At 36.5% G+C, this 19,914-nt stretch overlaps 1 protein-coding gene across 3 annotated transcripts in view; it reads right to left on the reverse strand.

The window, feature by feature from the left end:
* Positions 1-19,914, reverse strand: part of stab1 (stabilin 1) — a 53,727-nt gene that overhangs the window by 11,078 nt on the left and 22,735 nt on the right. For all 3 annotated transcript variants that reach the window (XM_048182665.1, XM_048182664.1, XM_048182666.1), the window contains 35 exons: positions 19,782-19,877; positions 19,549-19,644; positions 19,364-19,411; positions 19,118-19,245; positions 18,914-19,022; positions 18,738-18,815; positions 17,805-17,906; positions 17,599-17,703; positions 17,387-17,521; positions 15,455-15,583; positions 15,320-15,373; positions 15,100-15,213; positions 13,967-14,162; positions 13,782-13,877; positions 13,643-13,688; positions 13,480-13,559; positions 13,228-13,353; positions 12,830-12,903; positions 12,669-12,740; positions 12,459-12,578; positions 11,349-11,396; positions 11,171-11,251; positions 10,671-10,826; positions 10,130-10,261; positions 9,973-10,032; positions 9,716-9,892; positions 9,483-9,569; positions 8,806-8,952; positions 8,517-8,573; positions 7,318-7,504; positions 7,067-7,216; positions 4,582-4,686; positions 2,869-2,976; positions 1,223-1,416; positions 992-1,136 (listed from right to left, as the gene is read on the reverse strand). In XM_048182665.1, the coding sequence (XP_048038622.1) occupies positions 992-1,136; positions 1,223-1,416; positions 2,869-2,976; positions 4,582-4,686; positions 7,067-7,216; positions 7,318-7,504; positions 8,517-8,573; positions 8,806-8,952; positions 9,483-9,569; positions 9,716-9,892; positions 9,973-10,032; positions 10,130-10,261; positions 10,671-10,826; positions 11,171-11,251; positions 11,349-11,396; positions 12,459-12,578; positions 12,669-12,740; positions 12,830-12,903; positions 13,228-13,353; positions 13,480-13,559; positions 13,643-13,688; positions 13,782-13,877; positions 13,967-14,162; positions 15,100-15,213; positions 15,320-15,373; positions 15,455-15,583; positions 17,387-17,521; positions 17,599-17,703; positions 17,805-17,906; positions 18,738-18,815; positions 18,914-19,022; positions 19,118-19,245; positions 19,364-19,411; positions 19,549-19,644; positions 19,782-19,877 (3,838 nt within the window). The remainder of the gene's footprint in view (positions 1-991; positions 1,137-1,222; positions 1,417-2,868; positions 2,977-4,581; positions 4,687-7,066; positions 7,217-7,317; positions 7,505-8,516; positions 8,574-8,805; positions 8,953-9,482; positions 9,570-9,715; positions 9,893-9,972; positions 10,033-10,129; positions 10,262-10,670; positions 10,827-11,170; positions 11,252-11,348; positions 11,397-12,458; positions 12,579-12,668; positions 12,741-12,829; positions 12,904-13,227; positions 13,354-13,479; positions 13,560-13,642; positions 13,689-13,781; positions 13,878-13,966; positions 14,163-15,099; positions 15,214-15,319; positions 15,374-15,454; positions 15,584-17,386; positions 17,522-17,598; positions 17,704-17,804; positions 17,907-18,737; positions 18,816-18,913; positions 19,023-19,117; positions 19,246-19,363; positions 19,412-19,548; positions 19,645-19,781; positions 19,878-19,914) is intronic.

Genomic DNA, 19,914 nt, shown 5'->3' on the forward strand with positions numbered 1-19,914 from the left:
AAACTGGGATGCCATGTTATCCGGACTAAAGAGGACAAGGACAACCCAAGTTGTTATCAGCGCTCAGTTCAGAAGCCTGCATCTCTGAAGGTATGGGGTTGCATGAGTGCGTGTGGCATGGGCAGCTTACACATCTGGAAAGGCACCATCAATGCTGAAAGGTGTATCCAAGTTCTAGAACAACATATGCTCCCATCCAGTCGTCTCTTTCAGGGAAGACCTTGCATTTTCCAACATGACAATGCCAGACCACATACTGCATCAATTACACCATCATGGCTGCGTAGAAGAAGGATCCGGGTACTGAAATGGCCAGCCTGCAGTCCAGATCTTTCACCCACAGAAAACATTTGGCGCATCATAAAGAGGAAGATGCGACAAAGAAGACCTAAGACAGTTGAGCAGCTAGAAGCCTGTATTAGACAAGAATGGGACAACATTCCTATTCCTAAACTTGAGCAACTTGTCTCCTCAGTCCCCAGACGTTTGCAGACTGTTATAAAAAAGAAGAAGAGGGCATGCCACACAGTGGTAAACATGGCCTTGTACCAACTTTTTTGAGATGTGTTGATGCCATGAAATTTAAAATCAACTTATTTTTTCCTTAAAATGACACATTTTCTCAGTTTAAACCTTTGATATGTCATCTATGTTGTATTCTGAATAAAATATTGAAATTTGATACTTCCATTTCCATTTTTCCATTTATTCACAATTTGTACAGTGTCCCAACTTTTTTGGAATCGGGTTTGTAGTTTTTCAGGGTTTGTATTATTAATTTTCAGAACTGTTGCCTTTTTCTTTTTTTGTTGTAAGGCACAATTTATAAATAAAGCTGGAAAAGGGTTTTTTTGGAATGTGTTTTGATTTCAGGCTGTACGACAAATAAAGTAACTATTTCAAAGGGGCATGATGATTTTCTATAGGCACTATACATACACCAAACTTTGTGTCTTGCCTAAAATACTTAGAAAAAACTGTAAAATCGTACTGTGGAAATGAAGGTCTTTGCACATCGCTTTGGGGTCGCAGCCACCATTGTCCTCCAGACAGCGGTCAACGGGGGGCACCACTTTCTCCAAGCACTGGATTCCGTTTCCCACATACCCCGTGAGACATTCGCAGCGCCTCTCGTTCTGCCACAAGGAAAATGTTACACATTTTGTTTACCCTTAACAGCTCTCACCCAATAACAGCAAAAAAAAGCAGAAGTTCCACGTACAGGTCCGGTGAAAATGCATTCTGCGAAATCGCTGCAGCCACCGTTCGCCTCCTCTACACATCGGTTGATGGGCGAGCAGACGTGTCCGTCTCCAGTGTATCCAGTCCGACAGGAACAGTTAACAATGATGCCAGTCTGCAAACAGTCTGCTTCTACATGGCAGCCTCCATTATATTCACTGCAAAGATCCGGGGCTAAAAAAAACGATCAAAAATTACAAAATGCAGGACTAGATTTGATTTTATCCACTGGGAATCATACACAATAAGACTATGAACATATACACTGCAAAAAAAGAAGTATTTTTTTGTCTCGTCCATTAAAAATATCTGAAAAATCTTAAATCAAGATACATTTACTTGAGAAGACAACACTTAAAGTAGCTTTGCAGTCAATAATTTTATCCCTTAAAACTCATCTTTGACATAAGTAAACATTTTTTCCAGTGAAAATAATTTCTTCTTGCCTTAAAATTGCTTGAATATAACTGTACACATTTGCTTCATTTCGTATACTTGTATTCATGAATATGCTAATTAGTCCCTGGCTCCACTCAATCACAGCAGCCCGGATTACCTGATCCATTCCCTCAACTGTAGCAGACGCTACACAATGGCAAGTGGAAATATTGGTTTAAGTCAGCCATATATGTTTGAACCAGAAACTGATTCAGAAGAAGAAGAGGAAGAGTGAATTATATAGGCTCGTCTACAAGTCGATATATCAGAATGGTAATGTGTTTTATGTATGGCTCTCTACAATGTCAGACACATAAGGGTAATTGATATGATTAGCCTTTTGCTTGGCTGCGTGATCAAACAGCTAATAATGTGTTGCCAGTTTTACACAAACTGGTGTAAAACTGGTGTTTACACAAAGTGTTCCCGTTCACCGTCTCAGACTCAGACAGCTTCCTTCTAAAAATCAGCATCCTTAGAAATGCTTTGAACATCATAGAAAGTCAGTGAAGAATGGCACATAATTCATTGTAACATCGTAATATACATCAAATATACCTATAATTCACCCACTATAAAACTTTTGCAGGGAAATACTAATGATATGAAAAGCCCCGCCCTGCACCGAGGTGGGTTTTTAAGACTGTCTTTGGTACACTGTAGTTTTCAGGAGAAAATACTCAGCAATGGTGTTGACTGATGAATTTGCACATGGTTTGTCTTAAAGCATATTAAAAACACCACATAGACATATAAACAACATCAAAAACTTGATTTTCACCACTGGGGGTCTTTAATATCTTATTAGTCATTTTGCTTCTCAAGTAAATGTATCTTGATTTTGGAATGTTCAGATATTTATACTGGAAAACAAGACAAAAATACTAAGAAAAACTTTTTTTGCAGTGTAAAGTAAAACCTTATTGTAAAACTGATTATAATCAGATTCAAAATCTCTATGCATTTTATTAAATGTCATTAGGTTACATGACATGAACGTCTTGAGTTCAAACCTGAGCCCTCTCTTATTAATAAAAATGGCAATAAGACATTTGAATTCAGAATAGGCATCTTACAATCAGTTAGTCTAAAGGAAAATAACTATAAATAAAGATATAGTTCTAAAAATTGTTATAAATATAAAAGAATAGCAGACTCTTAATATAATAGATGCGATTCATAACCCACCTGTGCAGTTGATACCATTTCCTCCATAGGGTGGCACACATTCGCACTGATTTTGAGAGTTGCACACTGCGTTGAGATCACATGTAGGAGAGCAGATCGGCTTGACTTCTGTTAAATAAAAGAGAGTGTTGGTTAAAGAAACAACAAAATACAATTGATAGTAATCCAGTTAAAATTTAAGTTTGGCAATTACTGCAAAAAAAAAAGAGAAAAATCTTAATCAGTATTTTGTCTTGTTTTCCAGTATAAAGATAACTGAACTTGTTTCAAGGGAATATATTTATTTATAATAAAATTAAGAAATTTGTTTATATTTCATACAACATTATCATTTTTTTTTCTTGTTTTATGGTTTCATTTTATATCAACACAATTTTCTCAAGTAGATTTATCTTGTTTTAAATACTAAAGACTTCCACTGTAAATGTATAACTGCTCGGAGCTCCTAAAGTGACATGGTGATGGAAAAAATATGAGCTGGGAGAAAAAAAAAATATTTCAATACATCTGTGTTCTCACGAACATTTTGTGAGAGAACACAAAACATTGACAATTTTTCCTCCCATCTCATATTATTTTCCTTCACCATGTCCCTTTAGGGGGGTCCGTATAACTGTCAACAATTTATTTCTTTTAATTGTTGAACAAGTAAAAAATATTTTCTGTGGTAATCTACGCAGATTTGGTCTTGTATTTAACCTCATATATATCTTTAATAATCCAATACATTTAAAGGTGCCCTAGAATTAAAAATTGAATTTACCTCGGCATAGTTAAATAACAAGAGTTCAGTACATGGAAATGACATACAGTGAGTCTCAAACTCCATTGTTTCCTCCTTCTGATATAAATCTCATTTGTTTAAAAGACCTCCGAAGAACAGGCGAATCTCAACATAACACCGACTGCTACGTAACAGTCGGGGTGTACGCCCCCAATATTTGCATATGCCAGCCCATGATTGAGGCATTACACAAGGGCAGCCAGTATTAACGTCTGGATGTGCACAGCTGAATCATCAGACTAGGTAAGCAAGCAAGGACAATAGCAAAAAATGGCAGATGGAGCAATAATAACTGACATGATCCATGATATCATGACATTTTTAGTGATATTTGTAAATTGTCTTTCTAAATGTTTCGTTAGCATGTTGCTAATGTACTGTTAAATGTGGTTAAAGTTACCATCGTTTCTTACTGTATTCACGGAGACAAGAGAGCCGTCGCTATTTTCATTTTTAAACACTTGCAGTCTGTATAATTCATACACACAACTTCATTCTTTATAAACCTCTCCAACGGTGTAGCATTAGCCATTAGCCACAGAGCACTATCAAACTCATTCAGAATCAAATGTAAACATCCAAATAAATACCATACTCACATGATCCGATGTATGCATGCAGCATGCATGACGAACACTTTATAACACTTATATTAGCTGTGTAAACTTTGTTTATGCACTGTTTAAGGCAAGCGCGAGCTCCAGGGGCGGAGAGCGCAAGCATTTAAAGGGGCCACAACATGAATTGGCGCATTTCTAATTATGCCCCAAAATAGGCAGTTAAAAAAATTCATTTAAAAAATCTATGGGGTATTTTGAGCTGAAACTTCACAGACACATTCAGGGGACACCTTAGACTTATATTACATCTTTTAAAAAAATGTTCGATGGCACCTTTAATACAGTTTTCCATGTGAAGCCTGCTCTTACCGATTTTTGATTCGCAGTATTTACCCGTCCACCCCTCTTGACAGAAACAGCTGCCACTTCCGTCAAGACCGCTGTCACACTCGCCATTGCTGGTGCAGTTACACGCTGTGAGAAAAGATTGATAAACTGAGAGTTAAAGCTGTTAACACAAATTAGAGTACGGCTACTAAAAATACATTTCAATATATAAAAAAGTAATGCAAATATAATTTTCGCAAGTCCATATTTTTACGTTTTAGTCTCCAGTGCCTCGTGGGTTGAGAAAATGTACTGCCCATTAATATAGATTTATATATTACTGACCTTGAACTTTGTATGTTGTTTTCATTACATTGTAGTATGTAAAAACACTCTTAATCTAAACAATATAAACTTTATAAAATATTTTAAAGCATAAACCTCACTATATGTGACCTGATCCAGCAAAATGAGTCACAGTGACCCAAATTTCAAAATTGAGATTTTGGTATCAATGGAAAGATGAGACAATAAGCTTTAAAATGATATCCTAGTCAAAGTCATACCTTGAATGGTTTTAAAGATATACCCATTTTAATTATGGTCGTCTGCCCTCTTTTTCCAATTGAAAACCTGAGAAAATCGCTTTTAAAGTTTTTTGCCCGTTTTTTTGTTGATATCTTTCAAAATCCATTGCATTTAAAGGGATAAACTATTTATTTTACAGCTTAATTTGACCAAAGACATTTTTATATATATATATAAATGCTATTAAACCAGGCTGAAGCTCAAATTATTTTAAAGTATTTATTTGAATTAACCCTTTAAGACCTGAAGGCTTTTTTAGAGTTCTTTTTTTTTTTTTTTTTTTTCTGAGCGACACACACAAAAGTAAAGACTCATAACTCCAAAACTCTAGCAAGGAGAGTCTAAAGGTAGGTATCATTTGATAGAAAACATTTTAAAATTTAAGAAAATATAAATTACATTACATTTGGACATTATCTTGCTGACAAACAGCTGATAAAAGACAAAAAATATATATAATTTTTTTTAAATAATTTTTCTTTTTTTATTTGACATGGAAAAACTCAGGAACACAATAAGATCGCTAAAAAATTCTTTTTTGGTGATGCTCTCCTATATGTGAGCTGCATCTGGTTCAAATTTCGTGGTGATATTATAAAGAATAGTTTGAAAAATTGTTGTTCATTTTTTCCGCAGCCAGGTGGCGCCAACGGGCGGTAAACTCCGGTTTAGAGGAGCTTCTCAGCACTCGTTAGGAGTTTTTCAAAATGGTTAGATGCATTAAAAAGATGAGATTCTAAGCTTTAAAATGATATCTATTATGTGTTATTCCACGTTGGAAAACGAACATGGATGGGTCCGGGAACATTGGATACACACTGCATCCCGGAGAGATGAGAGACATGTTTTTAGCCAAGTATGTTAAATCATTCCGTGAGTAATATCTTGTGATCAACGCAATATATTATATTAATTTTTGGATTCATTTTAATCTTGAGAATCTGCTTTAAATATTGATGTGCGATTTTTATGATCTGTGCATTTTTCATGAAGTTATGAGCATGTGAAATATACATACTTGTATTCAGTTAGCTGCTGTGCTATTTTTGTTGTAAACGCATATTACTCAGACTCATTAGAGGGTGAAAACAACACAACAGAAGGATGTTGGAGGCTTGATATTAAAGTTTAAAGTCTTTGGTTTTGTATGCAAAAAGAATTTTTGTGCTACCTATATGGATTGAATTTTTATTGGCTTTTAAAGAGAGACACGCAAATGGGAGTTTTATTTTATAAGGCGCGCTAGTCTGACAGGAGGATGGCTGGACCGATCGCGTGCCTGTCAGTCGAAACGAGGCTTCCCATTGTTAAAAATCAGCGTTTAGGTCAGTATGTTTACATTTCTAAGCTTTTTGATTGGTTCTGTACAACGTGTAACACCATATTTGTAGAGCAGAGATAATGACGTTTCAGGGGATACCGGGAAATGCTCATAAGTGACGAGAGGAGTTGAGAAGTTAATTTCCAGCGAATTTAGTAAAACCATGTCAAATTTAATAGCCATTTAAATACCTTTACTCAATTATCTGGACTACGAAACTTTGGGAGATTATTCTTGAAAGTCTGTTCTTTGAAATTAGCTTAAAAAAAAAAAATCGATTTTTTTCATTGTTTTTCCACATTATCGGCCCATATCTTAAAATAGAACGTTGCGACTTCCGACTCATTTCGCCAGATCGGGTCACATATTTTGTAAGATTAATGCTAAAAATTTAACAAAGAACAAAAAAATTATTCACAAAGTGTGAAAATTCTTATGAAAATTCTTACCAGTACCTCCATTTTATCTCCTTACAAAAGCTGGACGTGCTTCCTGCATATTATGTAGTGCTCTATTTGCATAATTATTCTTACAGTTTGGTTGCCTGATTTGCCTGTTCACTTAGTCTACTTCACTTAGTGAAGACTGTTTAGTTAAAAAAGGGCTGAATGGGTTTACCTGTACAGTTCGGCCCGAAGTGATTCCTTTCACACAGCTCACAGCCTGTGCCTACAAAACCTCTATGACATTTACACACCCCTGTGCCGGTGCGCCCATCATCACAGTCTCCATGCTCTCCACACGGCGCCTCCAGACCACCAGGACACACTAAACCACAAACCAACACACAGTTTAACACCTATTGGCTGCTGCATCATTTTAATGCAACATTCATTCAACCTCTTGCTTTTTGTGCCTTAAATTCTCACCTTGACAATCTCTTCCAAAGTGGTTTTTACAGCACTTGGCATCCCACGTCATTTTCGTGCATACCCGATTACAACCAAGCCAATCTCTGTAGGAGTTGTATCCGTAACCGTACGAGTACAGACCGTAATAACTGGGCCGTCTGTACGTGTAAGGTGAGTAAGGTCTTCTACATATGCTAGTTCTGTTCTGTAAGAAGACATCATCCTGGATCAGTGCATGCTACATTTGTATAAGTATAAGCATGTATAATACCATTTGTCTTGGTTGAAAAAAACAAAACAAAAAGTAAGTCAATAAAGTGCTGGCTGCTAAAGTTTTGTTAAAAGATTAGTTCACTTCAGAATGAAAATTTCCTGATCATTTACTCACCCCCATGTCATCCAAGATGTTTATGTCTTTCTTTCTTCAGTCGAAAAGAAATTAAGGTTTTTGAGGAGAACATTCCAGGATTATTTCTCCATTTAGTGGACTTCACTGGGGTTCAACGGGTTGACGGTCCAAATTGCAGTCTCTACTCGATCCCAGCCGAGGAATAAGAGTCTTATCTAGTGAAAAATTTGGTCATTTTCTAAAAAAATAAATAAAAAATTTATATACTTTTTAACCACAAATGCTCGTTTTGCACTGCTATGCAATGCGCCACGCATTTCGTAATCACGTTACAAAGGTCACGCATGACGTAGGTGGAAGGACCGATCCAGTGTCTACAAAGCGAATGTGCAAGGACTAAGCAAAAAAAAAAGGTAAAACGACGTTTTTTCGCCAAACTGCGGTACCTCCGTCTACGTCACGCGTGACCTTTCCAACATGATTACATAATGCGTGACGCATCGCAGAGCAGTGCAAGACGAGCATTTATGGTTAAACAGTATATACATTTTTATTTTTTTAGAAAATGACCGCTTATTTCACTAGACAAAATCCTTATTCCTCGTCTGGGATCGTGTAGAGCCCTTTGAAGCTGCACTGAAACTGAATTTTGGACCTTCAATCCATTGAACCCCAGTGAAGTCCACTATATGGAGAAAAATCCTGGAATGTTCTCCTCAAAAACCATAATTTCTTTTCGACTGAAGAAAGAAAGACAAACTTCTTGGATGACATGGGGGTTAGTAAATTATCAGGAAATTTTAATTCTGAAGTGAACTGATCCTTTAATGCTGCAGAACCACAAATCACCAAACGCAGATACACTCACTGTATCCTCTGATCCGAGGGGACAACGGGGTGGCACACCACAAGAACCGCAGAGTCCCTGAAAACAAACAATGTTATAATAATGTTAGAACGGCCCATGTGTTTTAATGTTAAAATCACTTTTAAGCAAATTTGTTGCACCACTCGTGAGACTAAATTGAACTAAAAAATAACTAGATTGTTTCTGCGCACTTGTGCTTTTTTTCATTTGACCTTTACATTTTATTTTGTGCCTTTTTTGGTGATGTAAATAATCTCACTTAAATATTTAAGATCATGAACATTTATACCTTTATCTCTATGCTTGAGAAGTCATCGCAGCGAGCGCCAATGCTCGGCGGCTCCAGAAGCTGATCAATCCCATGTGCAATTCCTGAATTGAACAGCATGTTTCGTGCTACAATTCTGGCATTGTTTCCATTTATTAAGATGTCACCCTGGAAATCAGTCAATGAGACGTCAGCAAATTTACAATCAAACGTCTTTTTACAATGGCACATGATGTAGTTTCCAATCTCACATTTCAGTCTTTTCTTCAGAACGTGTTAGCTTAATTGGCTTATGTCAAGTTTTAAATGTTTGAAAAAAAGAGACAAATATGTATTAATATTTATAATAATAAATATTTTGTTCCACAAATGTTCATTTCAGAGGCTAAATAAAAAAAAAAACTCACTATAAAAAGACAAATATTTATGAACATTAAATTATTTATTTCTACAATCACTCATTCCAGAGTATAAATGTTGAAAAAAATATTTTTAAATCATCATAAAAACAGAGACAAAAACAATATTTAGAATTTTAATAAACATTTATTTCTACAAATTTTTATTCTAGATAATAACTGTTAAAAAAATTTATTAAATGAAAATAAACCTAAACGTCAATATAAAAAACATACATTTTTACATACAAGGAGGATATAAGGAATTCTTTGCCCATTATTCCTCATCAAAATACTTACAATTAATTCTTTGTTGCATCTGAAGGTGAGCTCTGATCCAATCAATGTCTCCATTCTTCTCTCAGCAGTAAGAGCAACAGCAACTACCTGGAAACATACATCCAAAACAGCTTTGTGACCCTTAAAAGAAAGTACTTTGGCGGTACCATGGTTCAGTGACGCTATCAAATGGTAACAACCATGGTACTTTGATATATAACTTAATTGATTTCATTCAGATTGGAGCCTCATACCCTCTGGTCGCGGACTATGTGACCTTTGAGGTAGGCTTGTAGCTTATCACGATGGTCTTCGCTGTACAACCATGTCTTTCTATCCTCAGGGAGTCTGTTAAAAACGTCATCCGTTGGCCAGAACATGGTGAATGGGTAAAAGGGTTGATGTTGCACCACATGCATCAATTCCGCATCCTGTTTAGATGAAGATGCAGGCATGAATAATGCATCTGGTCTGATAACCAAAAAATCTAAATGTACAGCATAAATATTACCTGTAAGAGCTTGCTGAAGATTTTGAAGCCATATTGTTCAGCAGCTGCAGTAATGTTCAACTGCAACATAAATTGAGTTTATACTTTGTGGAATGATACTTTTATCAAATTTTTTTTTTACGCTTAAAAATTGGTATCCATTCGTTGAGTTACATACATCAGTGTTGATATCTGCCTTGCCCGTTAGTTCGTATGGAAAGAGGACCTTGTCTATAAAATGTACGACTCCGTTGGAGCACTCAATATCACTGGTGATGATCTTTGTGTTGTCATTGATGTACACAACACCCTGAGACACAAAAGCAGATGGTTCAGATCAGGGTCAGAAATGAACTTTTTCATTAAGGGGAATTGATTTGCAGAGGCATTTTTCACTTTTGTAAGGGCAATTTTTATAATGACCTAATTAAATGTATATGTTAAATCATTAAATTTATTCAATTTGTTCAATTAATCATTCAGAATAGGCTGTTACCAATAAAAAATATTTACACTACAAAGGTGGCACAGAAGCTTCTGACATGGCATTAACCATATACTTAATAATGTTTTATTCTTTTCAAAGGTGAAATAATTGTGCTTTTCACCCCGGTATCCTGAATTTGGGAGGCATTTTTGTACATTTTGGTCACACTGCTAATTTAGATAAATAATCTATATCAAAAATATAAAATGTGCTTGAAACTTCAAGTACTCACATCTCTAACGCTGAAGCGTAATTTATATCCGCTACTGGTGACGACTTCTTTAACAGATTTGAGGTCTGATTCACGCAATTCTTCACAACTGACAATGTGGTAACGCAGCAGGTCTGAACTGTGACTTGAATTCATCCATGCTTCAACCTGCAGAATCTGTCATGATAACAAATTATATGAAATAACAATAGAAAAAGAGGTTAATCCTATTTTGATTTGTGAAAATGTGCAATGGGTTACGCTATTCCAATGGAAAGTGCATTCGCAATCTTGCATACATTTAACTTTTAACAGCTTCGAAAAACAAAATTTATTACATAATGGCTACTATTTAATATCCAATCAATACTGATATATTAAAATAAGTCTCTTCCCTTAGGCCTTCTTGAATATCAGGTAACATCAGATTAGTTAAGCAAAATCTTCAGCACAGGACATGAACTGACTTCTAATGTTATAATTTTTTTGTGTGTGATGCAGTTTGTGTGAGAGTAGCATACCGAACTATTAGTGACATAATCTGCATTTGGGACAAACACAGTGAAAGGGCCTTGACTGTACAAATCTCGGACTCTCATTACCTATAACATACACATATTTCACATTATTATTGTAAATATATTTCAAATAAATCAAGAAATTAGCAAATTCTCTCACAAATTTTAAACGCGCACTTACACCAAAATTTCTTCGCAGCCACGCTGCCTCGGGCATACGAAGAAGCTCCTGCAATAAACGATGAGATCCATTTGAAAAGCAGTTGTTGTTTCTCATGTTTGGTTAATCATCATAAATAATTAAAGGTGCCCTAGAATCAGAATTTGAATTTTCCTCGGCATAGTTGAATAACAAGAGTTCAGTACATGGAAAAGACATACATTGAGTTTCAAACCCCATTGTTTCCTCCTTCTTATGTAAATCTCATTTGTTTGAAAGACTTCCAGAAAACACTCGGATCTCAACATAACACCGACTGTTACGTAACAGTCGGGATCATTAATATGTATGACCCCAATATTTGCATAATGCCAGCCCATTCGACGCATTAGACAAGGAAAGGCAGTATTAATGGCTGGATCTGTGCACAGACAAGGTAAGCAAGCAAGAACAACAGTGAAAAATGGCAGATGGAGCAATAATAACTGACATGATATCATGATATTTTTAGTGATATTTGTAAATTGTCTTTCTAAATGTTTCATTAGCATGTTGCTAATGTACTGTTAAATGAGGTTAAAGTTACCATAATTTCTTACTGTATTCACGGAGACGAGAGTCGTTGCTATTTTCATTTTTAAACACGTGCAGTCTGTATAATGCATAAACACAACTTCATTCTTTATAAATCTCTCCAACAGTGTGTAATGTTAGCTTTAGCCACAGAGCATAGCCTCAAACTCACACAGAATCAAACGTAACCATCTAAATAAATACTTTACTCACATAATTCGAAGCATGCATACAGCATGCATGACGAACATCTTGTAAAGATCCATTTGAGGGTTATATTAGCTGTGTGAACTTTGTTTATGCGATGTATATATAGTCGAGAGCTCGTGGGGCAGAGAGAGCGCATCTCTTAAAGGGGCGGCGCGCTGAAAAAATCAGTGCATAGTTAATGATGCCCCAAAATAGGCAGCCAAAAAAATTAATTAAAAAAAATCTATGGGGTATTTTGAGCTGAAACTTCACATACACATTCAGGGGACACCTAGGACTTATATTACATCTTGTAAAAAAACAATCTAGGGCACCTTTAACCTAAAATTCAGCTTAAATGATACTGACTCTACTGACAGTCCCTGCACACTTAAAACCGTCTCCTTTGTAGCCAATATAACATGTGCAATTACGTTCCCCATCACCGATGTATCTGCAAAGAGCATTAACACTGCAGCCGCCATTATTCTGTAATAAAATAAAATAAAAATGATTCCACACAAAAATACTTATAGATTTTAAATTATTTGCTATAATACTATCTTTGAAATCTGTTACCTTTCGACAAGGGTTAACTGCCAGACATCTATGACCTTGGGAAATAAAACCAGGCTTGCATGCGCATGCAACCTGGAACAAATGTAACGCTCAACATCTAAATGTTGCCTTCTTAACATTAAAATTTTTTAAGCATGAACTAAAAAAAAGGTTAAACAAACCCTGTTTGCTCCAACTTTCATGCATAAAGCATTTTTGTCACATCCTCCATTGTCCACTAAGCAAGCATCCATTTCTTTAGGAAAAAAAAAAACAATAACACAAGTTTAAAAAAGTAAATGCTTACAGACAATGCAAAACTGATAACTGAACCCAATACAGAGCCCTGAGGCACACCCTAAGCACATATCACATTTACATTAAATGGTAACAAAATTCATAATCAAGGCTGATAATAATATTAAACTAACACCAAAGAAACAAAACAACAACACTAGAGGAATCAGTTTTAAATGCTACATGAAAATAAAAATTGATGTACACGTCAAATCTAAAACACAAATTTCATTGAATCTATGCTACCCATTTGGATATTACAGGAAGGAAATCCCTCTTTTACCGAGACACATAACCCCATCACCAATGTAGCCGGCTTTACATGTGCAGCTCCTTTCACCGGGTGATGTTTTTGTGCAGTTTGCATTTGTGGAACATCCTCCATTGTCCGTGGCACATGGGTCAAATTCTGTGGAAGTCGTATGCAAAGCATTCACAATAAGACCAGGAATAAGTATTAAGAAAGTAAATTGATTTCACTGTCACTGAGAAAAAAACTTCAATGACAAACTTAACAAAAAATGCATAGACAAACCTTTGCAAAACGTCCCATTACCCTTATAACCAGCTGTGCAGGAACAAGTTGGAGGAGTCCCTGAACCTCCTGAGATGCAGCTAGCAGAAAAATATTTTACTATAAACACTTATTAACGTGTTTAAAATATCAAGTGTCTAATATGTGTATTTTACAAACTTACTTAGCATTGACATCGCAAATTCCACCACAGGCATCATCAACTAACACTGCAAATTATACCATTTTTATGACGTCAAGTGCATTAAGGTAAGAAATATGTTATCAGACACAAAATGTTGCAGTTTGACTTAAATACTGACCAACAGAGCAATTCACTCCCTTCCAACCTTTGAAACAAATGCATTGCCCATTTCCCTCCATTCCGTCCAAACATTTGCCATGTTCACAGTGACATTCTGCCAAACGAAAACCATAGTTTTACAAGGGTTTGTTTAAAAATGCCCACTGAAAGACAGTAGAATAGAAAAATCCCCTTAGATGTTACCTGACTTGCAGTCTTTTCCATATCTCCCAGGTTCACACATCTCGCAGGCTGTTCCATGGAAGCCCTCTTTACAGAGACACTCCCCGCTGCCGAACAGCCCGTCCTGGCATTGGCCGTTGTTGGAGCACCAGTTATCCACAGTGCCAGGACATCTGGAGCAATCATGACCGAAGTATCCCGAACAGCAGGAGTGGTCCTGGAAAGAAAGTTATTATGAGGTCTGAATCTGAATCAGCTTCGAACCTGAATTTAAAGGTGTAAACCCAACCGGTTCACAATACTCCGCAAGCATTTCTAGCTACGCAATCTCCATTTCACACATTGTATTGTTCAGAAATGTGTCCAAACATAAGTATAGCTTGCATATTGACTGTTTCCGCAAGTGGGCACTGTAGGAGACATTATTGTAAACTTATCTTCTATGGTTAGTTTTATCTTTCAGGTCAATGATGGTCAAAACGGAGCAACAAAAGTAAATCTTGTAAATCTTGAAGAGCAAGCCAGTTAAAGTTAGACTATCAACATGTTTATAATTACATTTGAAATAAAGTAGAAATATAGTGAATCTAATGAATACAACTGGAACCACCTCTATGAAATTCTCATCGACACACAAGGAAGTAAAAATGTACACATTTTTTAATAGTGTCATTTGCGCAAAGCCTTACTTGAAGGGATAGTTCACCCAAAAATGAATACTGTCATCATTTATTCACCCTCATGTCAAACTTATAAGATTCATCTTTGATGAAACCTGCAATGTTTCTGTCCCTCCATTGAAAGTCCAGGTAACCAAAACTTAAAAGATCTAAAAAGATCATAAAGGCATTTGTTAAACAAATTCATATGAATCAGACACTTTAATTCAAGTCTTATGAAGAGATACAATTGCTTTATATGATGAAAATTTAGGCTTTTATTCACTGAAACCTCTCAGATTTCATTAAATATATCTCAATTTGTGTTTTGAAGATGAACCAAATTCTTATTTTTGGGTGAACTAACACTTGCACCATTGTAAGTGTCCTCAGTACATACAACAAGAATGTGCACATTCAAAGCACTGGGCAATCAGTCACATCTGAGTTTGCGTACTTGTTTAAGTACGCTTCTAACCTTAGAAAATGAAGTACCTTTGTTGTTCTCAAACAATCTATGTGACAGCCTGGCACCATTGCTCTCTTTTTTCCAACCCTTGTCCTGTATTTACAGTTTGACTTCATATTTTGAGGGAACTTTGGCTGTATCTAAAGAGATGAGAAGAACAAATCATAAACTTCTTTTTCTTAGTTTTACCATTATGAATCACATGAAAGTTAAGAACAAACTAAAACAACAATGGACCCATCTTACAGGTTTGGCGTTATAGAGGCATTTTGGTGCAGAATTACAATCTCCACAGCGGCCCTGCAAAGAAAGCAAACGTTCCTTAACTTTGTTCGTTACACCACTTCGAGATTAACCTCAAAAGTACCAACAGAAACTTACAGAAATTTTTAAAATCACTTCTTTACTGCAGTGGTTCTTGTGAAGGTCTAAGACACGTGGGATCCCGAACACTGTGCCATGCCTCGTCTCAATAAAGCTTCCATTTATTGGAACGTCATTGGCCATTGTCTGGAATTTAGGAATAGTTAGTAATGACCAGAGCTTGATATTAATACCCGCCAACCCGCCAATTGCGGGTGGATTTCTGGTTAGTGTTACAGGGCTTGAATTTCGGAGTGGGATTGAGTAGTTTGTGCTCACACCCAAACCGCGCGCAAATAAAGCTGCTTCTCACTACTAAATTCAGTTCCTATTTCGCTACTTATTGTGCTTAAACAAATACACATAAAATAATGTCAAAATGCCAGTCTTGGCGAGTATTTACGTAAACAGTCAGTTATGTTTTAAGTGAACGTAAACAGCTCAGTAAGAAAACTCAAGTGTAACAGTATAATGGATCAGTGTGTCGGGTCTTAAAGTGACAGCAGCCTAATATACCTGCTGCTAAATTACGAGATAATATTAAAAATATCTATGTGGCAATTTTTCCCCATGTTATCGATATCAAAATTGTGGCCAGTGAAAATGTTGAGAGGCTAGTAACTAGGGGTTGAATGACTTCAGAATTTTAAAGTCAACATTTATGTGATTAAAGACGAGTCAACGTCGACTAGTCGCTGATGGCAACATTAATGAACAAATAAGCCTGAACCTGAGACTCAAACGTGGGTCGCCTTGTGCACAGCTATGGCATATGACAGCTCTGCCCACAAGGCTATTGCTCCTACATAACACCTTATTTTTATCAGTTCTTTTTTCTTTGGGACGTTATATTTCTCAAAGATTTCTGCTCGTTCTAAATCAGATACAGATAAAGTAGCACAGTAAAGATTACATTTATATGAATGCATTATTGAGAGAGCAATTGCGTGTGTGAATTACTTCTACCTAGCAGCGTCTCTCTACTAAAGCCCTGGATATACTTCATCGAGCGCAGCCTTGGCAAGTATACTTAATTTGACTACGCACTACTGCGACACATGCGCAGTTTTGAGCAATCTCTCGCCATGGGTTACAACCATCTTTGTATTTTTTCATGCTATAGTTGTACAAATGAGGGTATTTTCTAACTTCTTCACACAATCTCTTGTCTATGTAGGCCTCCATTGTCGCTGTAGCTTGCATGTGTTCTGGCACCTTGTGGATAAACTAATTACTGCAAAAAAAAATAAAATAAATACGCAAATATCTACTCTTCCGATAATGAAATTTGCATCACGAGCACTGTACACTTACCCTCGGTACGCGTAAAAAGTGAACTATACTTTGGGCTTTATAGTGAAGTTGTGGGTTGTAGTTACTAAGAAATATTTGATAGAATGTTTCAGTTTCTAAGCTATTTTATTGATAAATCACAATGTTGTCATAGAACAGTTTTGACAATACATTTCTGCGATACTGAATGTTCTGCGTGCGCGCAATCTGCATGTGATGTGCGTGCTACTGTTTATATGTGTGTGGGTTACAATGCAGCAGTGCATTAGTTTAGAGCGTCGTTTAACTTAAGTGTACAATAAGCTGTTTAAAACGTGTATTCACTCGATCGATACTGAGCATGCAGATGGTATAATCAAACATGTCTTGTGGAGCACTCTCGGAGTATGCATTTATTTGCTATTAACTGTTGGATATGGAGCGTAATTGAGGACTTCAAAGATTTCTTTTCCTGTTGCGCCATCTATAGGCCATGATCAATGACTAGTTGACGTCATGGCAGAGCTTTAAAGTCAACTAGTCTGTGCAACCCCTATTAGGTAGCTTTGGAAAACTAGCCACAGTGGCTGGTGAACAAAAAAGTTAATGTCAACACTATTTTCATTTAAGCACTGTACAGTATATGGGTACAGAATAGAGTTTGGTTTTGTGCAATACCTGATTTTCAGTGTCCACATAAAACATGATCTGAGTGCCATTTCCCAAAAACGTGTTTTTGAAGAGTCCATCGCCCAAGTGTTCAGGAAAGAGTTGCTCACTTAGAATTACATGATATTTTACAATGTCTTGGCTCTGTTGAAAAGAGACAATTTCATCAACTTTATGATTGGGACACATGATCTAACATTGTATCAAAAAGTTCCACTCACCAGTTGTGTAGAGTTTGTTTTAATTAGGTACTCCTGTACGGCACTGTCATACGGGACAAAAATGGTGTAATCTCTAGTTGGGATACTGTTTTCCAAGTCATAAAGCTAAAAAATAGCATGTTACAAAATCAGCATTCAGTTACTCAGTTACTCTTTTTTGCAAATATTGACTAAGTTATATCTCTGGGTGAATGGCAGAAACACACCAGTGCCGCCTTCCTGAAAAGGCTGAATGCTGGCGTGTTGTTCAGGAGCTTCATCAGAGTGGGAGGTGGTGGAGGTATATCAGATAAAGCGGGTCGAAGAACCTGCAAGAAAAACAGATTTGCTATGTTGTTGCTAGGGTGCTTTGAGTAGTTGCAAGGGCATTGCTATGCAGTTGATAAGGTGTTCTACATGTTTTTAGGTATTGCTATGCAGTTGATAAGGTGTTCTACGTGTGTTTAGAATGTTCCTATTTTGTTGCTAGGCTGTTATGCAATTGCTAAGGTGCTATGTTGTTGCTAGGGTGTTGCTATGCAATTGATAAGGTGTTATAAGTGTGTTTAGAACATTGCTATGTGTTCTAAGTGTGTTTAAGCGTTGTTATGTTAATGTTAGGGCATTTTGGGTAGCTGTTAGGACATTGCAATGCAGTTGCTATAGTCTTTACAGAATTTCTGTTGCTAGGTTGTTTTGAGTAGTTGCTAGAGCATTGCTATGCAGTTGCTAATGTGTTCTACATGTTTTTAGGTTTTGCTATGCAGTTGATAAGGTGTTCTAAGTGTGTTTAGAACATTGCCATGTTGTTGCTAGGGTGTTGCTATGCAATTGATAAGGTGTACTAAGTGTGTTTAGGGCATTGCTTTGTTATTGCTGCAAAGTTTTGGGAAGTTGCTAGGGTGTTACTACTGGTTTTCTATGTGTTTAAGGCATTGCTATGATTATGATATGGTGTTTTGGGTGGTTACTAGGGTGTTGCTATGCTGTTATTCTGGTCTCCAGATATGTCTTGGGTCCCTCCTTCCATATAAGTCCATGGGAAATCCCTTTTTTTTTGTTTATTTTAAATTTGTAGCACACATAGTGTAGGATGCACTAAATATTTTATAGTTTTGGTACTTTAAAAAACAGACACCATCTTTACAAAGTTTAATTACCGTGTCAATAATGTGAATGCACCCATTTATTGCCTTGAGGTCTGGAACAAGAATAGTAGCATTGCCGATCATGAGCTCCTAGGGACACAAGGGTGAACAGGTCACATTAGAGCAGTGAAAGATGACCAATTTAAGTCTGTAATTAATCAAAGGGGTGGGGTTTGTGCGACAGTTACCCTGCCGTTGCTTTGGACCTCCCATTTAGTCTTTCCTATAGTCTGGACTGTTTTACCAACTTGCTGCTGTAAGTCTTCAGAGGTGTAGATCCCCTCTAAAAAATGAACTCTAGACAGAAATCGCACACAGAAAATTATCTCATGGCATTTATTCTCTTTTGCAAACCTCAGAAATCAGTTCTCAATGTCAATCCAAACACATACTGTAGAAGGTGAGGCACCCTGTAATAATCCATCCAAAAAGACTCGTCTGAATCACTGAGGTTTTTGAAAGCAGCTTTAGATGGAACTAAAGCCGTGACTCTGCTGTCACTCTCAATCACTTTGTGCTTCTGCAGATGAACACAGAAATGTTGTATAGTAATATTTGTGTAATAAATATTCCTTTTTTTCTATCAATTATGTCACTATAAAATTTTTGACAATTTCCTCAGGTAAAGATGTACTTACTTGAAGGAACCGATTGAAATTATAAAACACAGAATTTCCATCCAGCTCCTGAAAATAAAAACATTAATAAAAAAATGAATAACTTAACACATTTATATTTTAAAATCGGACTTTGATCCAAATCAGTTTTTAGGAACAAATCTATTGTATATGTGTATGGTGCAAGTGTCCATGCGTCATCTTACCACAAGCATGTTTCCATAACACGTGAGTCCGTCACCTTCGTATTCACTTGGGCACGTGCATTCACGTATTCCAGGGCTCTTCAATTTACATGTGGCCTGGAAACATTATCAAACAGTTATGTCAACTAACATACTAGCATAAAGGAGTTTTAGCCTTAAATATAATCTCACCAGAATCCGCATTTTGACAGGTTATTATGTTGTACATAACTCTGCAAGCATGAAATACTGACCAGAGAATGGCAGCCTCCTTTATCTGACAAACAGGGGTTGACAATTTGGCAAACAATGCCATCTCCCATGTAGCCTTTCTTGCAGCTACATTCATTCTGAACAGAAAAATAAGTTGAACAAAACTCAGTTCTG

The sequence above is a fragment of the Megalobrama amblycephala genome, linkage group LG2, assembly GCF_018812025.1.
Source record: "Megalobrama amblycephala isolate DHTTF-2021 linkage group LG2, ASM1881202v1, whole genome shotgun sequence".
Classification (NCBI taxonomy): domain Eukaryota; kingdom Metazoa; phylum Chordata; class Actinopteri; order Cypriniformes; family Xenocyprididae; genus Megalobrama; species Megalobrama amblycephala.